The 19793-nt window shown below is 46.8% G+C and overlaps 3 protein-coding genes across 5 annotated transcripts in view; 2 read left to right on the forward strand and 1 right to left on the reverse strand.

Annotated features, from left to right (window-relative positions):
* NPAS2 (neuronal PAS domain protein 2) overlaps window positions 1-6699 on the forward strand; it is a 107081-nt gene extending 100382 nt beyond the window's left edge. For both annotated transcript variants that reach the window (XM_087758490.1, XM_087758491.1), the window contains exons 17-21: window positions 184-378; window positions 1548-1729; window positions 2250-2342; window positions 3970-4156; window positions 5308-6699. In XM_087758490.1, the coding sequence (XP_087614616.1) occupies window positions 184-378; window positions 1548-1729; window positions 2250-2342; window positions 3970-4156; window positions 5308-5481 (831 nt within the window). In that variant the 3' untranslated portion in view covers window positions 5482-6699. The remainder of the gene's footprint in view (window positions 1-183; window positions 379-1547; window positions 1730-2249; window positions 2343-3969; window positions 4157-5307) is intronic.
* A 2411-nt stretch (window positions 6700-9110) lies between these two features.
* On the forward strand, window positions 9111-14789 carry RPL31 (ribosomal protein L31). Its single transcript, XM_087758884.1, has 5 exons — window positions 9111-9225; window positions 9921-10037; window positions 11662-11787; window positions 13901-14013; window positions 14718-14789. The coding sequence occupies exons 2-5, from the start codon at window positions 9931-9933 to the stop codon at window positions 14747-14749; spliced, it is 378 nt and encodes a 125-aa protein (XP_087615010.1). The 5' UTR covers window positions 9111-9225; window positions 9921-9930; the 3' UTR covers window positions 14750-14789.
* A 586-nt stretch (window positions 14790-15375) lies between these two features.
* The window catches only part of TBC1D8 (TBC1 domain family member 8), a 51524-nt gene continuing 47106 nt past the window's right edge, over window positions 15376-19793 (reverse strand). For both annotated transcript variants that reach the window (XM_087758163.1, XM_087758162.1), the window contains exons 17-20: window positions 18635-18700; window positions 17925-18014; window positions 17678-17778; window positions 15376-16365 (exon numbers count right to left, since the gene is read on the reverse strand). In XM_087758163.1, the coding sequence (XP_087614289.1) occupies window positions 15901-16365; window positions 17678-17778; window positions 17925-18014; window positions 18635-18700 (722 nt within the window). In that variant the 3' untranslated portion in view covers window positions 15376-15900. The remainder of the gene's footprint in view (window positions 16366-17677; window positions 17779-17924; window positions 18015-18634; window positions 18701-19793) is intronic.

Genomic DNA, 19793 nt, shown 5'->3' on the forward strand with positions numbered 1-19793 from the left:
AACCCCAGACAGCAGAACTGTTAGCGTAGGAAAGAGAGGTGATTTCCAACTAACAGTAAATGCACAGTGAATCCAGAAACGTGGTAACTTTATTTTAGAATGTATCTTTGGATTTAATTCTGTCACCTTCATTACCCAAGACAGCTGGGCTATGTAAATAAACCCTCCCCCCTTCTTTTCCAGATGTTCCTACAGCAGCCGACGGTGTCCCTGAGCTTTAGCAATACTCAGCAGCCAGAGCCACAACAGCTACAGCAGAGGTCAGGGGCCATTTCTCAGCAGCAGCTTGTCCCCAGTCCTCAACTTCAAGGGCAAATTGCATCTTCGCAAACAGCGAACCAGCAAGCACTGAGAGAAGCAAGCGTGATATCGAGCCAGGTAATCATTTCTTTGAATAGAGAAGCATTTATACGGAAAGAAGACACTGAGCTGTTATTAAACAAGCAAGTGAAATCACGTCAGTCCTGTAAGGGTGCCTTTGCCTTTCCTTCCCTGTTCTCCTGTGTAAGGGCAGCCTATATAAAAGGCCTCCCTACAGCATTTACTTTACCTTAAATCCCCTTTGTAAGACCTCAGCAAGGAGGGTTACTTGAGCAGCGCTTTCAGCTTGACAACTGAGCAGGGGTGGGGCACGCAAAAGGTGTGGGTGACACTGTTCTGCAGCTGATCCTGAAAGAAACCTGACCAACCACACTGGAAACCAGCAGTGGTGGTGTCAGCAGGGCGACCTCTGCAAAGGAGCGTTACCCCCGCTTGCTGCCAGTCGGACGCCACCAACGCCAGGCAGGCAGCCTGCCGTGGTGGCACGCAGGTGGGACATGCTCAGATTTGTGCCAGGCCCCCAGGCTGTGAGCCTGGCGGGCTCCTGCACAGGGAAATAAAGTGCAGCCTCAGTCAGTAGTAACTGAGATCTGCGAGAGCCAGTAGGTTGGGCACGGGTTTTTTTTGTCTTATTGCTGGTTTCTCAGCATTTCCAGCTTTCGCTCTTCCACCCACCTGTTGTACCTCCCGTCGCAGAAAACTTAGCTCCTATTTCTGCTACCCGAGTGTGCGGCAAACGTAGCCGCATCCTTAATAAACAAAAATAAATAAATAAAATAGTATCCATATTATAAATAGGAAAAAAACACCTTTTTTTTTTTTCTTTAGTAAGGTTTATTCCCGTCACTGGGCTTTTACGGCAGCGCTAACACCCCTGACTTTGCTCGCGTCTGGGCCGGTGCCGTTTGCCTCCCCAGCCGCGCGGCCCGAGGCGGCTCTGCGGCCCCAGCGCCCCGGCCCCAGCGCCCCGGCCCCGGCCCCGGCCCCGGCCCCGGCCCCGGGTTTTGCAGGCCGGCAGGGCGCAGCGGCGGGCGGCGGCGGGCGGCGGCGGCGGGCGGCCGGAGGGCCCTCGCTCCCTGTACCCCGGCAGCGGCCGGGTGGGCGCGCCGCCGGCTATGAAGGGCGATGGCGCCCCCGCCGCGCTCTGACGGTCCGTGCCGCCGGGCTCCCTCCCCGCCGCGGCTCGGGCCGTGACGGAGCTCCGCTCTCTCCCCGCTCTCTTCCAGGGCCCGAAGGCGCCGAGGAGCGCGGAGCTGGCGCCGGGCGGCGGCCGCCCCCCCCGCGGCGCCCCCCCGCCCTTCCCCGCAGCCCCCGCCGGCGGCGGCACCGCGGCGCCCCCTGCCGCCCTGCCGCGGGGCGGCACCCCCGGCCCGCCCGCCCCCGCCTGCAGCCACGACCAGCAGCTCAGGTACGGACCCGCGCGGCCCGGCCCGGCGCGGCACGGCCCGGGGGCGACGCGGAGCCAGGCCTGCCCGCCCCCCGGGCCTCGGCCTGAGCCCCAGCCGCCGCGCACGAGGACCCCAGCAGCGCTCGGTTTGGATTCGGCGTGCGCCGCCCCGGCTGCCGCGCCTCCCCCGGCCTGCCGGCCGCGGGGTGGGGGGACGGCCCCGCTTTCCCTCCGGCGCCCCCGGGTGGGCAGGGAGGAGGGCCGGGACCTCGGCACCAGCCAGGCAGGCGAACCGAACCAGCGACGTCCTGCTAGCCAGGCAGCTCCCGCAGAGGCCACCCGTTCCCAGCAGCAGCAGCAGCAGCAGCAGCAAAACGCGGGTCGCTCCCTGGAATCCCCGCGCCCAGCCAGGCACCAGCTCTCCTAGCGCTCAGCCTCGCGCCGCGCCTGCGAAAGCCTCCCGTTTCTGTTTCCGAAACGCGGGGTTTTGCGCGGTCCTTCCGTTACAGCCCTGTCACTTTTTCTTTCCTCCACGCGCCAGACTGCTGCTCAGCCAGCCGATCCAGCCCATGATGCCCGGGTCCTGTAACGCAAGACACCCTCCAGACCTCAGCATGGCGGGATCCCAGGCTAAGTACGTGACTTGGCACAGACCAAACATCCAAGTTGCTGCTTTTGAGGGGGAACGGCCTTCTTTAGTGAGGTGACGAAGTAGTTCTAAGTATCGGGGACGCGTTACTGTGCTGAGCCTGCCTGCCGGCCCCCGGGTCGGCCTTGCCCTGCCGGCGCCCGTCGGGACACGCAGCGTGCCAGGGGCCTTGTCACAAGCCAAGGCTGCGGGAATCTCTCTCCCTCGCATGGCGCTTGCTTGGCTGCTGGAGATTCTGACCCACCGAGGTGAACGTGAGAGAGAAAGCCAGCACTGGCCCGGTTGAAACGACCAGCGCCAAGAAAGCCCCTGCTCTCCGGGCAGCGAGAGGCTGGCGTAGCGCCCCTGGAGCTGTGCCTCGCCTGCACCAGCACCGCTGAAAGAACCAACGGGCCCCCGCGCCTGAGCGCTCTCGGGAAAGCTGCTGAACAAACCACCTCAGTTGTTTGTCTCCTCAAAACTTGGATGAAGGGAGCAGAAAGCGTCCGTCAGAATATGCCCTTTTTTTTTTTTTTCTTAGCTGTTTTTTGTCACTGTACTTAATTGCAAGCTGCTAAAGTAATGGGCAACTGTTTGCACATCATTACTTTAAAAGTAATTCTGTATGTTACCTCAGGAATGCAGGTATTCAGTACTTCTTTTTTTAAACATCACTACTGCTGTTTAAGATTATCTTGAGTTAAATTTGTCAACTTTAAGTATACAGCAGTTCAGATCTGCTTTTAAACAAATAAAAGAGGCCTGATTTGCAAAGATATCCCAAAGATAATCTCCCAGTTCACGCAGACGTCCTGACTCGCGGGACCCTTTCTGAGGAGCTCGCATCCTAGTACAAGTACCCAAACCGTAGCATTTCTGACTAACCCCTAATGTTGAACAGCTGTTGAGCGAACACACGCCACACTATGATCTCATCACCCATTACAGGATAAACAGAATTAGGCTGGCCTGGCAATAGCTCCATTGTGGTTTTGCCCACAGCCTTCCACAAAACAACACATAAGTCTTGCTTTGCAAAAGCAGACTGGCAAGAGGAGCCGAGTATTTTGTTTCTGTCCCATCCCTCGCTCCGGAGGACTTCTAGAGGCTTCTTCTGTTCCTGCAGTGTGGCTCACAGCTGACCGTACTTGGCAATATGTATATGAGCAGCTTAAGAAGTAATCAACCCTCGCCATCTCTCTGCAAGAGATTACCACCCCACAGGCAGTCGCGGGGGAGCGCAGGCAGCAGACGGGGAGGAGTACTTGCTTCTCTCTCGCTGCAGTTCAGAGCTCGGCATGTTAATACAGAATCAAAGGCCATTTGGTTTAATGAGCCTGGGATGTGAATGCTGTGGCTGAAGGGAAGACATGCATAAACCAGAATCTTTAATGAATCTAAAATGTGGTCTGGATTTTGAGGCGAGATGCATTCTGCCCTCCAAGTCCAGCTCATGCGCAGAGTAAGGGAAAACAGTGCTGCCAACGGTGCCGTCGCTCATATTAGCAGGTCCCGTGCACTGGAATCCTTTATTAGGAATTGTTTATGAAGACTAGGGACTTCCATCCCTATCCTAAGAAGACCTTTGCTTCCAACAGTTTGTTCTTGATTGTTCTGCGTCTGTCTTCCACAGGTATTCTCAAACCCAACAAATGTTTCAAAGTTTGGAAGTGCAGACTTCCAGCAGCAGCTCTCCAATCGTACTGATGGGACAGGCAGTGTTAAACCAAGGGTTCGCCACTACGCCTCCTTCCCAGCCATCCTCTCTGCCACCTATGCAACTCCAGCACCAACAGCATCAGCAACAACGCTACCTGCAGGTAGGGTAGGACAAAGGGGACGATGTATAAGATGTGCGCCCAGAGTAATAAGGCGAACGGGCTGTGCAAACGGGGCCCCGGGTTTCAGCGGGAGCCTGATCGTGGCAGAAATGGCCATTTTAGAGATACTGAGATGTGCAAGACACTGATACAGTGTCGTGTACCCTTCCAGTATAGCAAGGGAGCAGTGAGAACGGTCAGAATGTTTAAAAGGAAATTACTAATTCTGTACATTGGAAACATAATCAGATTATCCAGGATATATTTAAAGTGTATTTCTAGACAGAGAAAATTGCTGCCTTAGGATTTATTCTGTACTCTTTATTCAGTATAAAATTTGCTTAGTTTACAAGTCAAAAGATGATTTTTAATTACCAGCATCGACATAAAATGAGATCTGGATCAGATATCTGGATCCCTTCAGTAAATTAACATATTTTCTCAACTCCACAAGGCAAAGAAGATAAACTGGAGCACACTGCCTGGAAGAGCCAGGTGATTTGAAGATGTAAAAACACTTATTTTTTTGACCTAATTCAGCACATTCCCCCGTAAAGGGGAAGGGGGGAAATGAGGTGTCTCTGTATTAACTCAAAAGGAGCTGAACTGAGTCTATAAAACCTCATCACGTATCCACTGGCATCACTGAAAGAGTATCATCAACCTCAAATGATTAAACTCGTTATTGAAATGAAATCCTTTTCATAGCTGAGAATTAATGAAAAAACTATGGCAGATACCATTCCCAATAAAAGCATCTGCAAAATTCACATCGACCTCACCACGGCAAGGTCACACCCTACTGTAAACTCACAAAAAGGAAGGCTAGAAGGGACAGCATGAGGTATACTAGGATCCCCTGTTTCATTTATTTCTATCCTCCATCTGTGTCAGAAATGACACAGGATAACCTGCAAATCCTAGGCAGTGCATTCCTATTGGAAAACCTTTCTCAATGCCTAATTGTAATGTTCTTTGTTGCAATTTATGTCCATTCCTTCTAGCGTTAGATAAGCTAACCCCATGCCAAACAGCCCCAGAAATAAAAGCCAGCAAACTAGTAGTATTTTTAAGCACCCTGTACATTGAGGACAAAGAGCTTTAACATGTGAAAGAATCGAACGCCACAATGAATTTTATTTTATCTGTAGGTGCAAACACCAAGTTCTTTGCACAATGAGCAACCTGATTCTTTGCTCCTGCCATCTTACTCGCCACAGCAAGGAAATATGGGGTATCAGACACAGCAGCAGCAGCAGCAACTAACATCAAGAAGAAGCAATAGCTTATCAGAATCATCAAATTTACCACAGCCACTGCGATAGAGTCCCACCAGCACAATCAATGCACGATTAGCTTTAACCAATGGGCAGACGAGGCAGAAGAGAATGACTTTGTACTTACTGTTTTGGCTTTTGCACAAGCATTTCTTTCAAAGCTCTATGACAGAAGTACGCCACAGAGTGCAGACTGCCACAGACAGCGCGTTTACAGCATGCTGGATTCAGTTTGCGCTGTCTCGTGAGCACAGTATGTTCTGACAGAGCAAAATCAAAAGGAACACTATCCTGTGCAGCCTCCATCGTCAACGGGTGCACAGGAGGAGGCATTCAGTCTCGGCATGTCACTCTGAAAGCTATCTGGCAATTCCAAAAGACTGTCGACAGGCTCATGAGGTACCTGGCCTTCACTGTTTCAGTTCTTCTTTTGTGTATGAAAAGCACTGCGTCAAAGGTCTATTGAGGAGAGAACAAGAGATTATTTTTATTATGATTATTGTTATTATTTTGCACAACTGCACAGAGGACAAAACCTAGGCACTTTCTATAAAGAGAAGTTTGTTTCCTTATTCTTGTGGCCAAATTAGCACATCCAGTGGAGGAGAAAGCCCAGTCATTGGTGAAGATGGTCTACAGCTCATAACCCTTGATTTAGAATCTGAAAAGTATTATGCAGCTTACCCTAACTGTTCTTCATTACTAAAAAAAAACAAACAAAAAAAACCCCACAACCCACACTGGACTGTTTTCGATATGAATTGTGACTGCAAAGGAGAACTCAAATTGTAAGCACAATCATGCAACTCTCCAATAGTACAACAAGGATCCTTCTTCAACCTAAATAACTCGCCCACTGCAAGTCTCTGCGAAATATGCACTGTGTTTTGGCCCACTGACTCGGGATGCTGCAGACTATTACATATCTCTTTCATTATAACATTTAGGATTGAATTTTCCTTTGGGGGGAAAAAAAAGAAATGCACTTTTCGCTTTTTTTGTATGTTTTCTGTTGATATGTTTCTAAGAAAGATTTTATGTAATTATTAAATAAAAAGTAGTGTATTGTACAGCTGTTGTAATAATGACCTATTTCTATATAAAATAAAATTATATGGAATTATGTGGAAATTATTTTGTATATGAAATATCAACTCATTTCACAAGTATAAAGATCGTGCTTGTGCTTTTTTGTGAGTGGATATTTTGTAATAAACTAATGAATTAGAAATGTTTTTGTGAAGGGAACTACTGTTTCATGCTATATACAACTCAAACTATTATTTTTTTCCATTTAATGATGGACAGTTGTCTTTATTTGTAGAATAAAATAAAATAGCCAAAAGGCTTTATTGCAGGACTTGCACACATTTTCCTGTGGCTGTTCAACTATGTGATTCACTTGAGATTGTTAATATTAGCCGTAGCCTGGCAAGGTGTTTGGGTGTTTGGCACGCAGTTAGCAAAAACAAGTATTATCCTATGGGATCTTCGTCATGGCATAAATGAGAACGATAGCTCAGGAAGTTACATTAGTTGCTAGCCAAGACAGCTCGTTTTAAGCTCCTTTAAAACTTTAAAGACCTCAGGCAGCTCTGTACTTCCGACCAACCAGTTTTAGATTAGGACAAAATTAGGACAAAACAGATGGTTTAAAGAATGGTTTGACCCAGCACATACCAGGGCTTTGACCCATGTCCAGCTTCAGTGTTTTGCGACATCGCTGTCCTGAGCTTTGTGATACACCTCTGCCGGAATTGCTACCATGCCCACACTGTAGACAGTCTAGTTTCCACTTTGGCATCCTTGTGCAGACTCTTTTTTGTGTTAAATTCAAATTGTCTACAGGATGCAGCAGCCAAGGTACAGGTCTGCTTTCCCTCTGCAGAAGCAGCAACCTCCAACACAGAACGAGGTAAATAACTGAGCATAGTAATGTTCGCATTCACCGCGGCCAGACTGAAAGGGGATGGCCCTCATGGCAGCTTGCAGCCGCCCGAGCCAGCATTAGCTTCAAGAGAGTGCAGACCACGCTGCCCTTCCCACCCTTTAGTACCAAGGATCACGTCACCGGAGCCTGCATGTTGAGCTCTGGTTTCTACGGCATTGAGGAACAATGGAAATAATTGGGCTGGGAGATGGAAAGGCTGAAAGCAAACTTTCAGAAAAATAAAAAAGGTTTATTTGCCCTGAGTTCTGAAAACCTTCTAAAAAAACTCCTAAAAAAAAGCTAAAAATCTCCTGGAGGGAACCCACCGGCAAAATGACCCTGCTGCTTCCACAGCAAAACTGGCTGGTAGGACTGATTGGTGCATGGGTATTTCAGTCCACACAATCCCTGTTTTACTTCACTGAAGGAAGATGAGGGAATCAAGTATCTGGTCTCTAAAAGGCGTTTGGAGATCAGATCTGGTCTCTAAGAAAGTGGTTTTACTGCTAACTTTAGGTACAAGTCTGAGTTAGCTTGCTCATCTCTTTAAATTCTTGCATTCAGTGAAGCAAGAGTGACCCCACCAGATGAAGATGAAAGAGCTAAACCCTAAGGTGCTTTCACCTGATGTCTGAAGGAACCTCTCTCTTTCCATTAACTATAGACAAACCTCAGTGAAGGCCAGTCAGCTAAGTTAGAGGCTAACTTCATAAATGCCACCCACTCTTGTAAGGGCTTATTCTGGGAAAGGGGAGGGGAAATTTGTCCGTAGGCCAAAAAGTTAATGCGGGAAGGAGGTAATGAAGGAATGTGAGCACCTCAGAGGAAATACCTGTAGGAGCAGCACTTGATGGATCTCAGCTACTATGATGGAAGTCACAGGAAGAGAAAACTCCTTTAAGAATTTGTTTCAGGGATAGTTGCAACACACCCACACCTCTCCTGATTGCCAGTGGGTATGTCCAAACCAAGCTCAGCCTCGGAGCGAACACTTATCTTTCCAAAACCAGCAGTACTCTAAGTTGTTAACAGGGAAAAGCTGTGAATAGGGTGGGGTTGCCTTCCAATAAACTGGCTTATTATATTGTTTGGAAAGATACAGAGCACTTGCAAGAACAGGTTTGCGTCAATACCTAGTTGTTCGTGCTCCGTCTCATTTCTCCCCCATACACTCGTTCTGGTTTTGGATTACTGCACTTTCTCCCTGTTGCCAGTCCTCTGCATCGAGCTGGGCTGTTGTGCCAGTTCATCACTGCCGAGATCTGCCATGTCCCAGCACAAACCCCTCAGCTTGGGTCCCTGTTTTGGGCCGGCGGCCAGAGGGGGCGGCCGCTGCAGCCGGCTGCCCCGCGGCGGGAACGTCGCTTGTGCCTCAGGGAGGGGAGCTGCGGGTCCCAACAGGGCACCCCGCTGGCCAGGGGGGCGGCCGAGCCCAGCTCCCCCCGCAACGGCAGGCTCCCAAGGCGGGGGCGGGCGGGCCGCCGCCGGAGGGGCGGCCGCTCCCTCGCTGCGCCTGCGAACCCCGCCGCAGGCCGCGCCAGAGGCGACTCGGCCTGGAGGCGAGGCGAGGCGAGGCCCAGGCCCGGGCCCGAGGCGGGGGCCGCTCCCGAGACGGTCAGCAGCGCTCCGTCCCCCCGCCAGGGGCAAGCGGCCGCAGGGCCCCGCTCCCCGGTACCGACAGACGGACAGCAGACCGATGGACATGCCCGAGCCCACCGCCCGCGTCTCGTGCGCATGCGCGCTGCCACCTGCCTGAGCCTGCGGTTGGCGCCGGCGCAGTCGCCCCGCCCCCCCGCGCCCCGGAAGGGCTTCTCGCTCCCAGCGTCCCCCGCGCGCTCCTTTCCGGCCTGTGCCCGGGCAGGGTGAGTGGCCGCCCGGGGTCGGCCTGCCGAATCCGCCGCCATCCGCCGGGCAGGCTCCGCCGCGGGGCGCGTTCTTGGCCTGGCCCGGCGCGGGGAGCGGGCCGGCGCGGGGGGCAGCGGGTGGTTCCTCCCGGCGGGTCCGTGTTCGGCGGGGCTGGGGCCCATCGCCCTGCTCCCCCAGGCCTGCGCTGAGCCGGGCAGGGCGCGGGCCCGGGGAGGCCGGCGGGGCACTTGGCGGGGGTCACGGCCCGTGCTGGGCCTTGGTGAGGGAGGGGGAAGCCGCAGGCCGCCGTCAGTCCCTGGAAGGAGCCTCTCTGGCACCGTGGTCTCCCTTCGGGAGGGGCCGAGCTGCCCTCCTGGGTCGCCGTGAAGAAGGAAGGGGCTTGGACATGGAGAGGCAGGGCGGGGTGGTTTTAAGGGTGCTTGGGGCTGGCCAGGAGCCCGGTCGTCTTGGGAGGTGACCGAAGAGCCTCCGATGTGTTTCACGCTCCTGTCACGGACACGAGAGTAAAGCATTTCTGGTGCTGAAAAGTTGCTGCTTAAAATCTGCAACTGGTGCGACCCCGGGGATGAGTGAATCTTAAATAAGTTTCTGAGTGTGGGAGTTGTTTGGCTCCTGGGAGCAGGGAAGGGGACAGGGGACGAGCCTGAGGGAAGTGGGGCCTGCGTTTGATGCCTGCACGGGTGCTTTTCAGCATTGCTCAAATGGCTCCTGCAAAGAAAGGTGGCGAGAAGAAGAAGGGACGCTCTGCCATCAACGAGGTGGTAACTAGGGAATATACCATCAACATTCACAAGCGGATCCATGGCGTGTAAGTTCTTGGTTTTTATCAGTGAAATTGGCCTTACGTAAAGTGGGGTTTGGAAATGGGTTTGGTAGGTTTTAAACAGCAGAGAACGACAGTCCTTAGCGGCACCGATGCTAATGCGTGATGTTTTAGTGCCTTGTGCTGTTGTTGTGTCCTGAGGAAGCAGCTCTGTACCTGTGCAGACCTATACTTGCAGGTGGTTTTCAGGAACAACCTCGTGTTTTTTTTTTTTGTGAGTATTCCTGGACGTAATTTGAAGTTGGAGCTATTTGCCTCTGTGGACAGGTCATCATCCTTTCCCAAGCGAAATTTAAAATTTAGCCCACTATAGTAAGTTTTAGAAATTAAATATTGTGATCAAATGATTGGCTCCGTGCTTATCACTAAATTGTGTGAGGTGTAAATTGATGTGTGATTTGACTTAAACAATATTAATTGTGTGTAGATGAGAGTCACTTTTTACCTGACAAAACGCTGAACCCCATACAACCATGTAGTAGTAAAGTGCTTGAGAGGACTTGTTGAGAAACTGCATCTGCCTTTGATTCTCCCTGTGTGTGTATGGCTGCAGTCACGTGGAAGAAAACTATAACCAAATTGAAACGATCGGTGAAATTGCTGAAGTTAACTTTGAATAGGAGAGAAATGAAGCAGTGGACTATGACAAAAATGTGGGTGAGGATGGGAGGCAGTGGTACCTTTAAATGGCAGTAAGATGTTCTGGCCTTGCCTGCTGATTGTTTATGGCAATTCAGTCTGTTCTAAATGATGACAATGGTGCTCTCCTCTTTTCTTTTGGGCTTATCCTCTTTGCTCTTTAGGCATGAAGTACTAGGGGGAAGATACTTCTTGTTTAATGCTTGTCTTGCTTGTAATCACTCACCCACCCCTGATTTCTAGCACTAAATATCAATGGTAGTGTGCAAGTAATACTAAATATAACCCACTGTGGGACCTTAGACCCTGCTGACGCTACAGTCGCATGTCACAGTGTGAGTATAATACCTACAGCAAAGCAGTCGTGATGCAGCTGTAACTCAGTGTAAATGCCCAGTCATGCAGAAACTGTCTGTAATAGGGATGAGACAAGCTGTACTTGTAAAAAACAGTTCTGATGGTGGTCCAGTCATGATGACATGAAGAAAATAACCATCAAACACTGTTTAGCAGAAGCTGTTACTCAAGAATAGCATCAGTTTTGTTCTGCTGCTGTTTATTTCAATACTGAACAGTTGTGTCAAGTTTGTATTACTGTTGTTGCACTGCATTTTTCATAGGCCTTTCATTTAGAGTATCTGTGAAAGCTCTGATCTCTTCAGTAATATTGCAAAAAGTTTCATGTCAACATGTTACAAATAAGACTTAAGATCCAGGAGATCTTGCAGTTGCAAAATTTCACTGAAATTACTCGACATAACCATATGTGGTTTCTATTAGGCATAGACATTAAGGTTAGCAGCTACCTGCCAGAGTAAAGGTCTGGTCATACTATGATGCAGCTATTGAACTACTGTTGATCACAGTTCTTCCAATTGTACGTTTAGAGGTCAGTGGTTGAGTGCTGCAACAAGTGTCCAATGCTGACAGTTTCCTGAAGTTAAAGAAATTGCTCTTGTGTTTGTCCTAGGGGCTTCAAGAAACGAGCACCGCGTGCTCTCAAGGAAATCCGTAAATTTGCGATGAAGGAAATGGGTACTCCTGACGTTCGCATTGACACCAGATTGAACAAAGCAGTCTGGGCTAAAGGAATAAGGTAGGTTTCTGCAACTTTCCTTATTGGGGAGGAAGAACCTCTTAACTCTGTATGTAGAGGTGCACAACTTGGAGGGATAGAAAAATTTCTGCAGTATTTGCATTTTCTTTGCAAATGCTTCCTTTCTTACAGTGTGCCTGCCAAGCTGATCTTTCTCACCTCTACGTTCTGGTCAGCTCCCTCAGGGTACTTGTAGCAAAGCTTCAGTAAACTCTGGAATTGAAAGAACTTTGTTCTACCTCTAGTTAAAGAATAAAGCAAAGGAAAGAAGGAATGCAGGTGTGGGGCAGGGACAGGGCGGGGATTGGGGTATGGTAATACTGTAGTACCCCAATCCCTATTGTAGCAGACAGTTTTTAGGCTTTTTAGTGGTACCTACAGTCCCAGGCTAAGTACCTGGGATTTGTGTCGTGTGTCTGAACAGGATTAGGTTTCGAAACAGGCTGAATTGATAAATGCTACACAAAGAAATAATGAGGTGTGTTTTAAATAGGGCCGTTAATCTTGTCTTGAAAGTACAAGTAGTTTGGGGGCCAAAAAATTACAGCTTCTGTTAAATCGCTGCTACGGAGGCAGCTGATTTAGCGTTCGACGTGTGTGAAGATGGTCAAAAGGGTGGGAAGACTGGGACCTCTTAAACCATAATAAAAGGTTAACTGGTAGAGATTAATACTGTGAGTGATACACTGGATATGCTTGAACCCTTGTTTTAAACCTTGTCTTCTAGGAATTAGATTCCTGAGTCTAGCCTGTGACATGTTTACAATCCTTTACCTGGAGTTGTGTGTTCAGGCCAATTCTTCCTTCAAAAACGGAGTGGGAAGATGGGACTAAGTTCCTGGGTCTTCTGGGCAGGGGTTCTCTCCCCTTCCTGGTGAGCTGTTCCAGTTCATATGCAGTGAAGAAGTAGCAATTGAGCCAAGTGACAGCGTTACTTCAGAGCTTAGTAGCGAGGCTCCTAACCAGGACTTCCTTAGATTAACTTGTAGAATTGCATTCTGTAGAGCAGGGAGTCATCACATCTGTCTTTCCAGCCTGAGTTCAACTGCAGTTCTCGCTAGTTAGAATAGATAATGTATGTCAAGAAAAATATCTTCCTCTGGAAGGATCAGGCTAAAATCACCATGTCAGCTAGTGGGATAGTCAGTGCTCTAAGTAAAGTAGTGAAAAACGCTTTTGAATTGTTTCAAGAAGGGAGTAAATCAAAGCAAGTTCCTGTGTCTTAATTATTGTATCCATCTGATTTTGTAAGTCTGCTCTGAGAACGTACAGCAAGGAGGAAGTTCCTTCTTGTATTCTATAGAGCAAAGTACTCTGAGCAGGAGTTTCCCAAAATCCCGAGTTCATTTGAGGTGGGAGGGTACTTTAAAAATGGTGTGGACAAGTAATTTTGTGCCTTCCCTCAGCAGCATATTTTGGGCAGTATTAGGGGGGGATAGCAAGCTGTGACGTGCCTATTACAAACAAAATCTTGTGAGCAATTTAGTTGTGGTTCCATGGGCTTCGTGAGGAAGAAATGTCGGATCAATTGTATGCCCATAAACAGGATCTTGGTTCAGGTCTGATGCTCGCTAGAATTTCCACATGACTTCTGGCAAACAGACTGGGCAGTACTCTGACTCTTGACAGGGGCCTCAGGCTTTCAGAACAGATTGTTGGGGGGTTTTTTTCCTCACTATTTTCTGTTCAGGTAAGAAACGCTTGTTCGTAACAGCTGCTTGCTGATTGTGTTCACGCTGTGCTTCATGATCTTTTTCATAGCATATTTCCTGGATCAGTAGTGGACTGATGGTGCACTTCTGGCTTTATGCTCCCGCTGGGTTATGGATTCATCTTATTCAAGGCTCAGTTAAATCTTACCTGCTCACTTTAACAAAACAAAACAAAAAGCTCCTCTGAGGCAAACAGTATAATCTCTAAGGTACAGGATTTCGCTCTTGTTATGATGCTGAGATAGAAACAGAATTGACTCATCATGTCTTTGCACAAATAGGCAAAGCTTAAGAATTTGGGGCGGGGGTAGTAACCATGGAGCAGAGAACTTTTCTTCTCTAGGAGTTAACAGGTTTCGGTACATATTTTATTGAAAATTAATCCATTGTCTTCATTTTAGGAATGTTCCTTACCGTATCCGTGTGCGTTTGTCCCGAAAGCGCAATGAGGATGAAGATTCACCAAACAAGCTTTACACGCTGGTTACCTATGTACCAGTCACAACATTCAAAGGTACGGTTGCATGCCGTCTCTCTTCCTCCGTGCCGTGTTCTGCTGAACAAGTAGCAAAGTAGGACAGCTCCTCCTGCAGTGCAAAATTGCGATGAAAAGCATGCTGAAGGGGTCAAACTGCTGGCTTAAGCTAGCTCTGCTGTAGAGAACAGGGCTGCTAGCTTGCCTGATCAGCATTAAAAAGCAAATACAGAATTTAGTGAAATAATCGTGTACATTTTGAGAGAATAAAAAACACTGGCTATAGTTGTTTACAGTAGTTTAAGGTTTGTGTTTCCCTGTATAAAGTACGTCCTCTGATGTCAGAAGCTCAAGCGGGTTGAGCCTTTTCTGCTTGTCATCTGAGAAATACCTTATTTGCAGAATTGATTTAACATGAGGTTTTTGTTTTAACATTTGGTTATATAAAATATATATATAACCAAGTAAATATATATAATAGTATTATTCTATTTGTTATTATTATAATATTAAATATATATATTATGTATTTATATATATATAAAACCATGTGGTTATATAATTTGGTTATATAATTATATGTATAGCAAACTGTACTTGCCTATCTAGCTTGCTCTCCCAGAAGCAGATCAGCGAACTACTTTGAAACTGTAGGTGCGCTTTCTTGTGCATATTCATATATTGCATATACATAAAGGGGATTGTCCTAGTAGCGGGTGGTGATACAATTTCTTGTTTTGCAGGTCTACAGACAGTCAATGTGGATGAAAATTAAACTGATTTTCATTACAATAAAAGGATAAAAAGAAAGTTTACTCCTAAGTTGTTGGGTTTTTTTTATTGTCCAGTCTCTTCAAGCTCTCACCCGCGAAGCGCTGAGTTGAACAGGTGACAAACTCTTTAAGTATCTTGCTTTCTTTGGGTTTGTACATAATGGTGTAATTTTCTTAGTTAAAGATACTGTAGACTTCTGTTGGATGTGAATGGAATAAGGAGAAGATGTGAATGTTCCTATGTGGGTGGCAAAGCCCTAGTGTTCTTGTTTTGTTCCTGTGGGAATAAAGAGCCACTACACAGGTGTTTTAAGTTAAGGCCAAGTCTGTTTTAAAAACCAAAACACCCCCCCCCCCCGCAAAAAAACCCCAACTCCTAAAACTGTTAGATCAGTACTTCACATATGTAATCTCTTGTGGATAACGTAAACTGCCCGTATGTGGTCCCCTCCCTGGTCCCCTGGGCAGAATCAGTGGGCTCCTCCCGAGCAAGTCTGTGCACTACACTGAGACATGGGGTTCTGACCAGTGAATTAACTGTCAGTGTGCCAGCTCAGGGAGTTTGTTTAATGAAGTAGGGACTAAAGGCACTTACCTTCCATAAATCAATAAATACTATCAATGCGAGTCTAGTACAAAAAGGGTTTATTGAAAAGTGCATGTTTTCACAGACCAACATCAGAAGCACAGTCCATGTACACTTAACGTTTCAGCAAGACATACAAACTGGAATACAATCAAATATATTAAAATAGTTTCAATTACCAGCATTGAAACAGTTTTCAGTATTAGTGCAAAAAAGGCAACCCAAACAAACTGCAGACAGTAGCTGAGAAGTGTTTTCCCCTGTTTAAAAAAACAAAAAAAAACCAAAAAAACAAAAAGGACAACTGGAGCCAGCGTCTGCTCTCCCTGTGCGGAAGAGGGCTTCAGTGTCTTCACGCTGTAGACAGATGTTTCCTTTTACATTCAAAACAAGAACATAATTAATAAATCAAAGGCACAAAACAAACCTACACACCCTTTAGCTTTTAAAGCTCTTAAACTGAAAACCACAGACCAAGAAATTTTTTATCAGAAGTCCACTGCTAACTGAAAGCCTTTTATAATATGTGCTTTGGCATAATTTCAGTGCATTTTGTTTTTGACAGATTTATGACTGCTGTGTGTTTAGTTTTGTATGTTCACCCCGTGACTGGCAGCTCACTCCGTTTGCTTTGAGACTATATTGATTTAGCTTTGCATTCTCAAGTTTTGGCTTCAGTTCTAAGGGTTTTTCAAAGAAGTTAACTAGCGACTGTTCCGTCAAGAGGGATGCTAGAATATGTTCAAAAGAGACGGTCCAGTCCCCTTCAGTCACGGGCGAAGGCTGAGAGTCTTTGCGAGGGGTCTTCACAGTGTCAGTAAAAACAGCATCCTGGTCTGGCGCGGAGGCCTCGGGCTGCAAGTCCTCGGTGAACTCGTCCGATCCGCTCCCCAGGCTGATGCTTCTTTGTCCTACTTCTCCAATCTGAAGTAACAGCGTGGTCACAGTGGCAATGGCTTGATACAAATCATTCTCCTCTGGATCCTCGTGAAACATGCTGTACAAGGTTTTGCAGAACTGAATGAACTCCCGCTGTAAAGGAGGAAAAACCAAAATCAAGCCACTGAAGAGCCATGCTATGGGTAACTAGGAGTTAGGCGAAGGCACGGTACTGCAAAGGAAGGCAGAATGCTGTCTACAGACTTGATCATTTATAACTTCTGCCTGCATTTTAAAAAAATGTTAGCCAAGGGATTTGAGCCCCCACTGATGCTAGGAAACCTTGGTGCTGCAAATCAAAAAGGGAACAGAGCAGAAAAGCATTTTCCTGCCTTGATGAAGGAGATCAGGCCCTCCCAGATGACCAAAGGGCAAGTGAGATATACAACGCAAGGGATACAATCCGTTACTGGTGGAAAACTGGTGGCTGTTACGCAGGACGAACTGCAACCAAAGTACCCATCCACAGGCTTACAAGCAGCTTCCCTTCTGCCATTTCTCTCCATCTTTCCCCAGCTCTTTTTCTTCTAATAATAAGATCTTAACATCTTCCCTGCCCAGCCCCTTTCTCTCCTTCCTTCCCTCGCTCACCCATCACAGATGATTATCAGGCTGTGAGAGGACGTTTCCATGTCCTGTTACGAAACGTGTGAGCCCTCAAGCTTCACACAGTCATAGGATGGGTAATTCAGGGTGGAAGGGACCTCAGAAGTTCCATCAAGTGATGCCTTTATGAGAGATTATGTGGCCCTGCTGAGCTGAAAGGTCAGGTACATGCCAACAATTTAAAACTTCAGCAACACCAGCACAGAAGGGATTCTGGGTGTAGTCCCATCTGTGTGTCCATACATTTGTTTTGCTAATACGGGACCCTTTTCCCTCCAGTAGATCTCCTCCTCCCAACAACATACACAAAGCTCTGCTGGCACTAGGGAGGAGATGGTGAGACGATGAGAGCCTTCAGCTATCTTAATGCAGTTCTAGTCAGTGTTCGGCTATGATGGGGCAAGTCCCAGTCGGTGACGGACCAGGGATTTTTACGGGTTTGGTGGAGAGGAGGTCAGGGAAGACAGAACAGCAATATGCATTCTCAGGAATTCTCCAGGTTTGGCAGGAGGGCTTTTTCCAGCCTGTTACGCTGCAGGTGAGGGTAACTCAGTCTGAAATTCTTCCTCTTCACCAGGCAGTCTGAAGCGAGGGAGCTGCTAGAAAGGCGGCTGAGAGTTTTTAAACATGATGCCTGCTCCCTGGATCAGAGTAGCCCAGTCCTTGGTATCTAAAGGAGCGAATCTAGGCTCAGGCTTACGTTACACTTCAGAAAGAGACAAACTGTTGTATTGAGTCATCTCATTTTTGAGTACCCTCCACTTCTTTAAAAACAGACTATAGCCCCTAGTATACATACCTGGCTCATTTTTGGCAATTCTTTTTCAGTTTTAGTATCCTTTTCTTTGGCTAGATCCTTCAGCATCTGCTTCAGCTGCTTTTGGTAATCTACTGCATCACCTTTTTTTGGAGCAGATGCAAAAAGGAGAATTAGTTTTCAAGTTGCTGGAGTAAATCGGCATTTCACAATAAAACCCAGAGCGGAGATCATTAATGGAGTTGGTTATCTCATATGCACACACATTAGAGAACCATTTTGGACATACCATTTGCTTTTCCAATGACTAGTGGTCTTGAAGTTGACAGCAAAGGATTCTTTAATGGTGACTGGCTGTCTCGTTCATTTTCTGTGAGAGCTAGCCAAAGAAAGTGAAAAATGTAATGATTAATCTTTCCAGTGCTGCATAATGGTTATTTATGCTTTTAAAATTTACATATTTGAAGAAAGCAAAATAATTGGGCAAAGATGTTTTTAAACAGTACTTCATTAAATCATACTGTAAAATTATGTTAATGTAAGTAAGATTGGTGCTGCAGTGAGAGAGTTGGAAGTTTGCCAAGAATGGCACATCTAATTAAAAACTTTGCACAGAGAAACTACCACAGAATTTTGTCACCTAATCAGAACTGGATCAAGATGTGATAAGGAGATTTCTACTGTACACCGAGCACCAGCCATCCAGAAATGTTATTCCAGTTCAATATTTTGTCTAGAAGGAACCGTACGATCGGCTGCAAAAGATCTCTGAATGCAGCAGATGTGAGCCTTGACATTGTAGATCTATAAATTTCACCCAAAAAGGTTTTGACTGGAGTAAATTTTAAAATGCGGGGAGCATAACTACAAATGCAAATCCTATATGCTCCCAGCTGAAGGCAGCAAGACAGGGTTCTTCATTAAGCAGCCTTTTCCCAAAAGCTTTAAGCAAGAGTTTCGAGGTAAACTGAGGTATTCACTCCCTTTCCAATTTCTTACCAGGTGGGATATGCAGCTTATATAGTAACTTTATCTTTTCATTCATTTCTCCGTTATACATAACATCTGCAGGAAAAAAAAAAAAAAGAGCAAGAAGGAAGTGGATCAGAGCATTTACTTCCACAGTTTAAAATAAATCGGGCATCTCTGTGCACAAAAGATAATTGTTTGCGTGGACAATACAGGAAAACATATGGCCAGTATATGACACTGAAATATTTTAAGTTGTGCCTGTCAATGAGGAACAGCAGGTGAAAGCCATCTGGTTTGGTCTTTGTTCTTGTAAAATAAGACTAGGAGTACCGAACCCTATGGAGCTTCAGCATCGTTTAAAAATATCAAGGAGAATGGCAGGGAATCTAGCAAAGGCTGTTTGCTGCCACAGATTAACAGGACTGTGAGAGGGAAGAGAGATGGAAAACTCCCTTCGGGGCCATCATGTTCTTAATATTCCTCCCCTTCAGCCCTTACTGCTGTTCTGTAGCATAAGCGCAGAAGACGTAACTACTTCACATGTAATATAACTAATATTTTCAATGACCAGTAGAAATGAGATTCTAAACTTTCAAATGCACTGAAATACTGTGAAGAACTTTTTGAAGTTGTATCCCTCTAAGAATCAAAATCAGATAACAATATAATACAAGTCGGCTTGGTTTACATAAAAACGTTCTGGAATGCTTAAGTGGCGAGAATACTGATTTACTGATTTTTCCTGAAGCTTTGAATGTTGATTCATTTGTTTCATGTGGGGTCAGGCAACAGTTGAGATGTGCCACTTTTTTCTTCAGCCAGATTTTGGGATGGGCAGCCTCATCTCATTAGAACAGCTGGTGGCCTCAAGGCCAACCCTAGCACAGCTCTCAGGCCCTGCTGGCCAGATTGTTTTTTGTTCTACTTATTGTCAACATACAAGGCATGCAGCAGTCGGTTGTGTAAGATTAAGTCTTCAAGAAGCAGTTACAAAGAGGTATACTGAGATTTCAAAGGTATACTGAGAGCAACAATCCGGTAGAGAGGATTTTCTAGCCTTCCACGCAGACCCAAGTATAATTTGAATTCTTAAAATATTTTCAACAAAATCACTATTGTCTGAGAAAGCAAATATTTTAATACACTATTCAATCATGTCCTTAGGGCGTCTTTTAAATCTAATCGA

This window comes from Nipponia nippon, unplaced genomic scaffold (assembly GCF_047370975.1).
Source record: "Nipponia nippon isolate SJK-2023a ecotype South Korea unplaced genomic scaffold, ASM4737097v1 scaffold_2, whole genome shotgun sequence".
Classification (NCBI taxonomy): Eukaryota; Metazoa; Chordata; class Aves; order Pelecaniformes; family Threskiornithidae; genus Nipponia; species Nipponia nippon.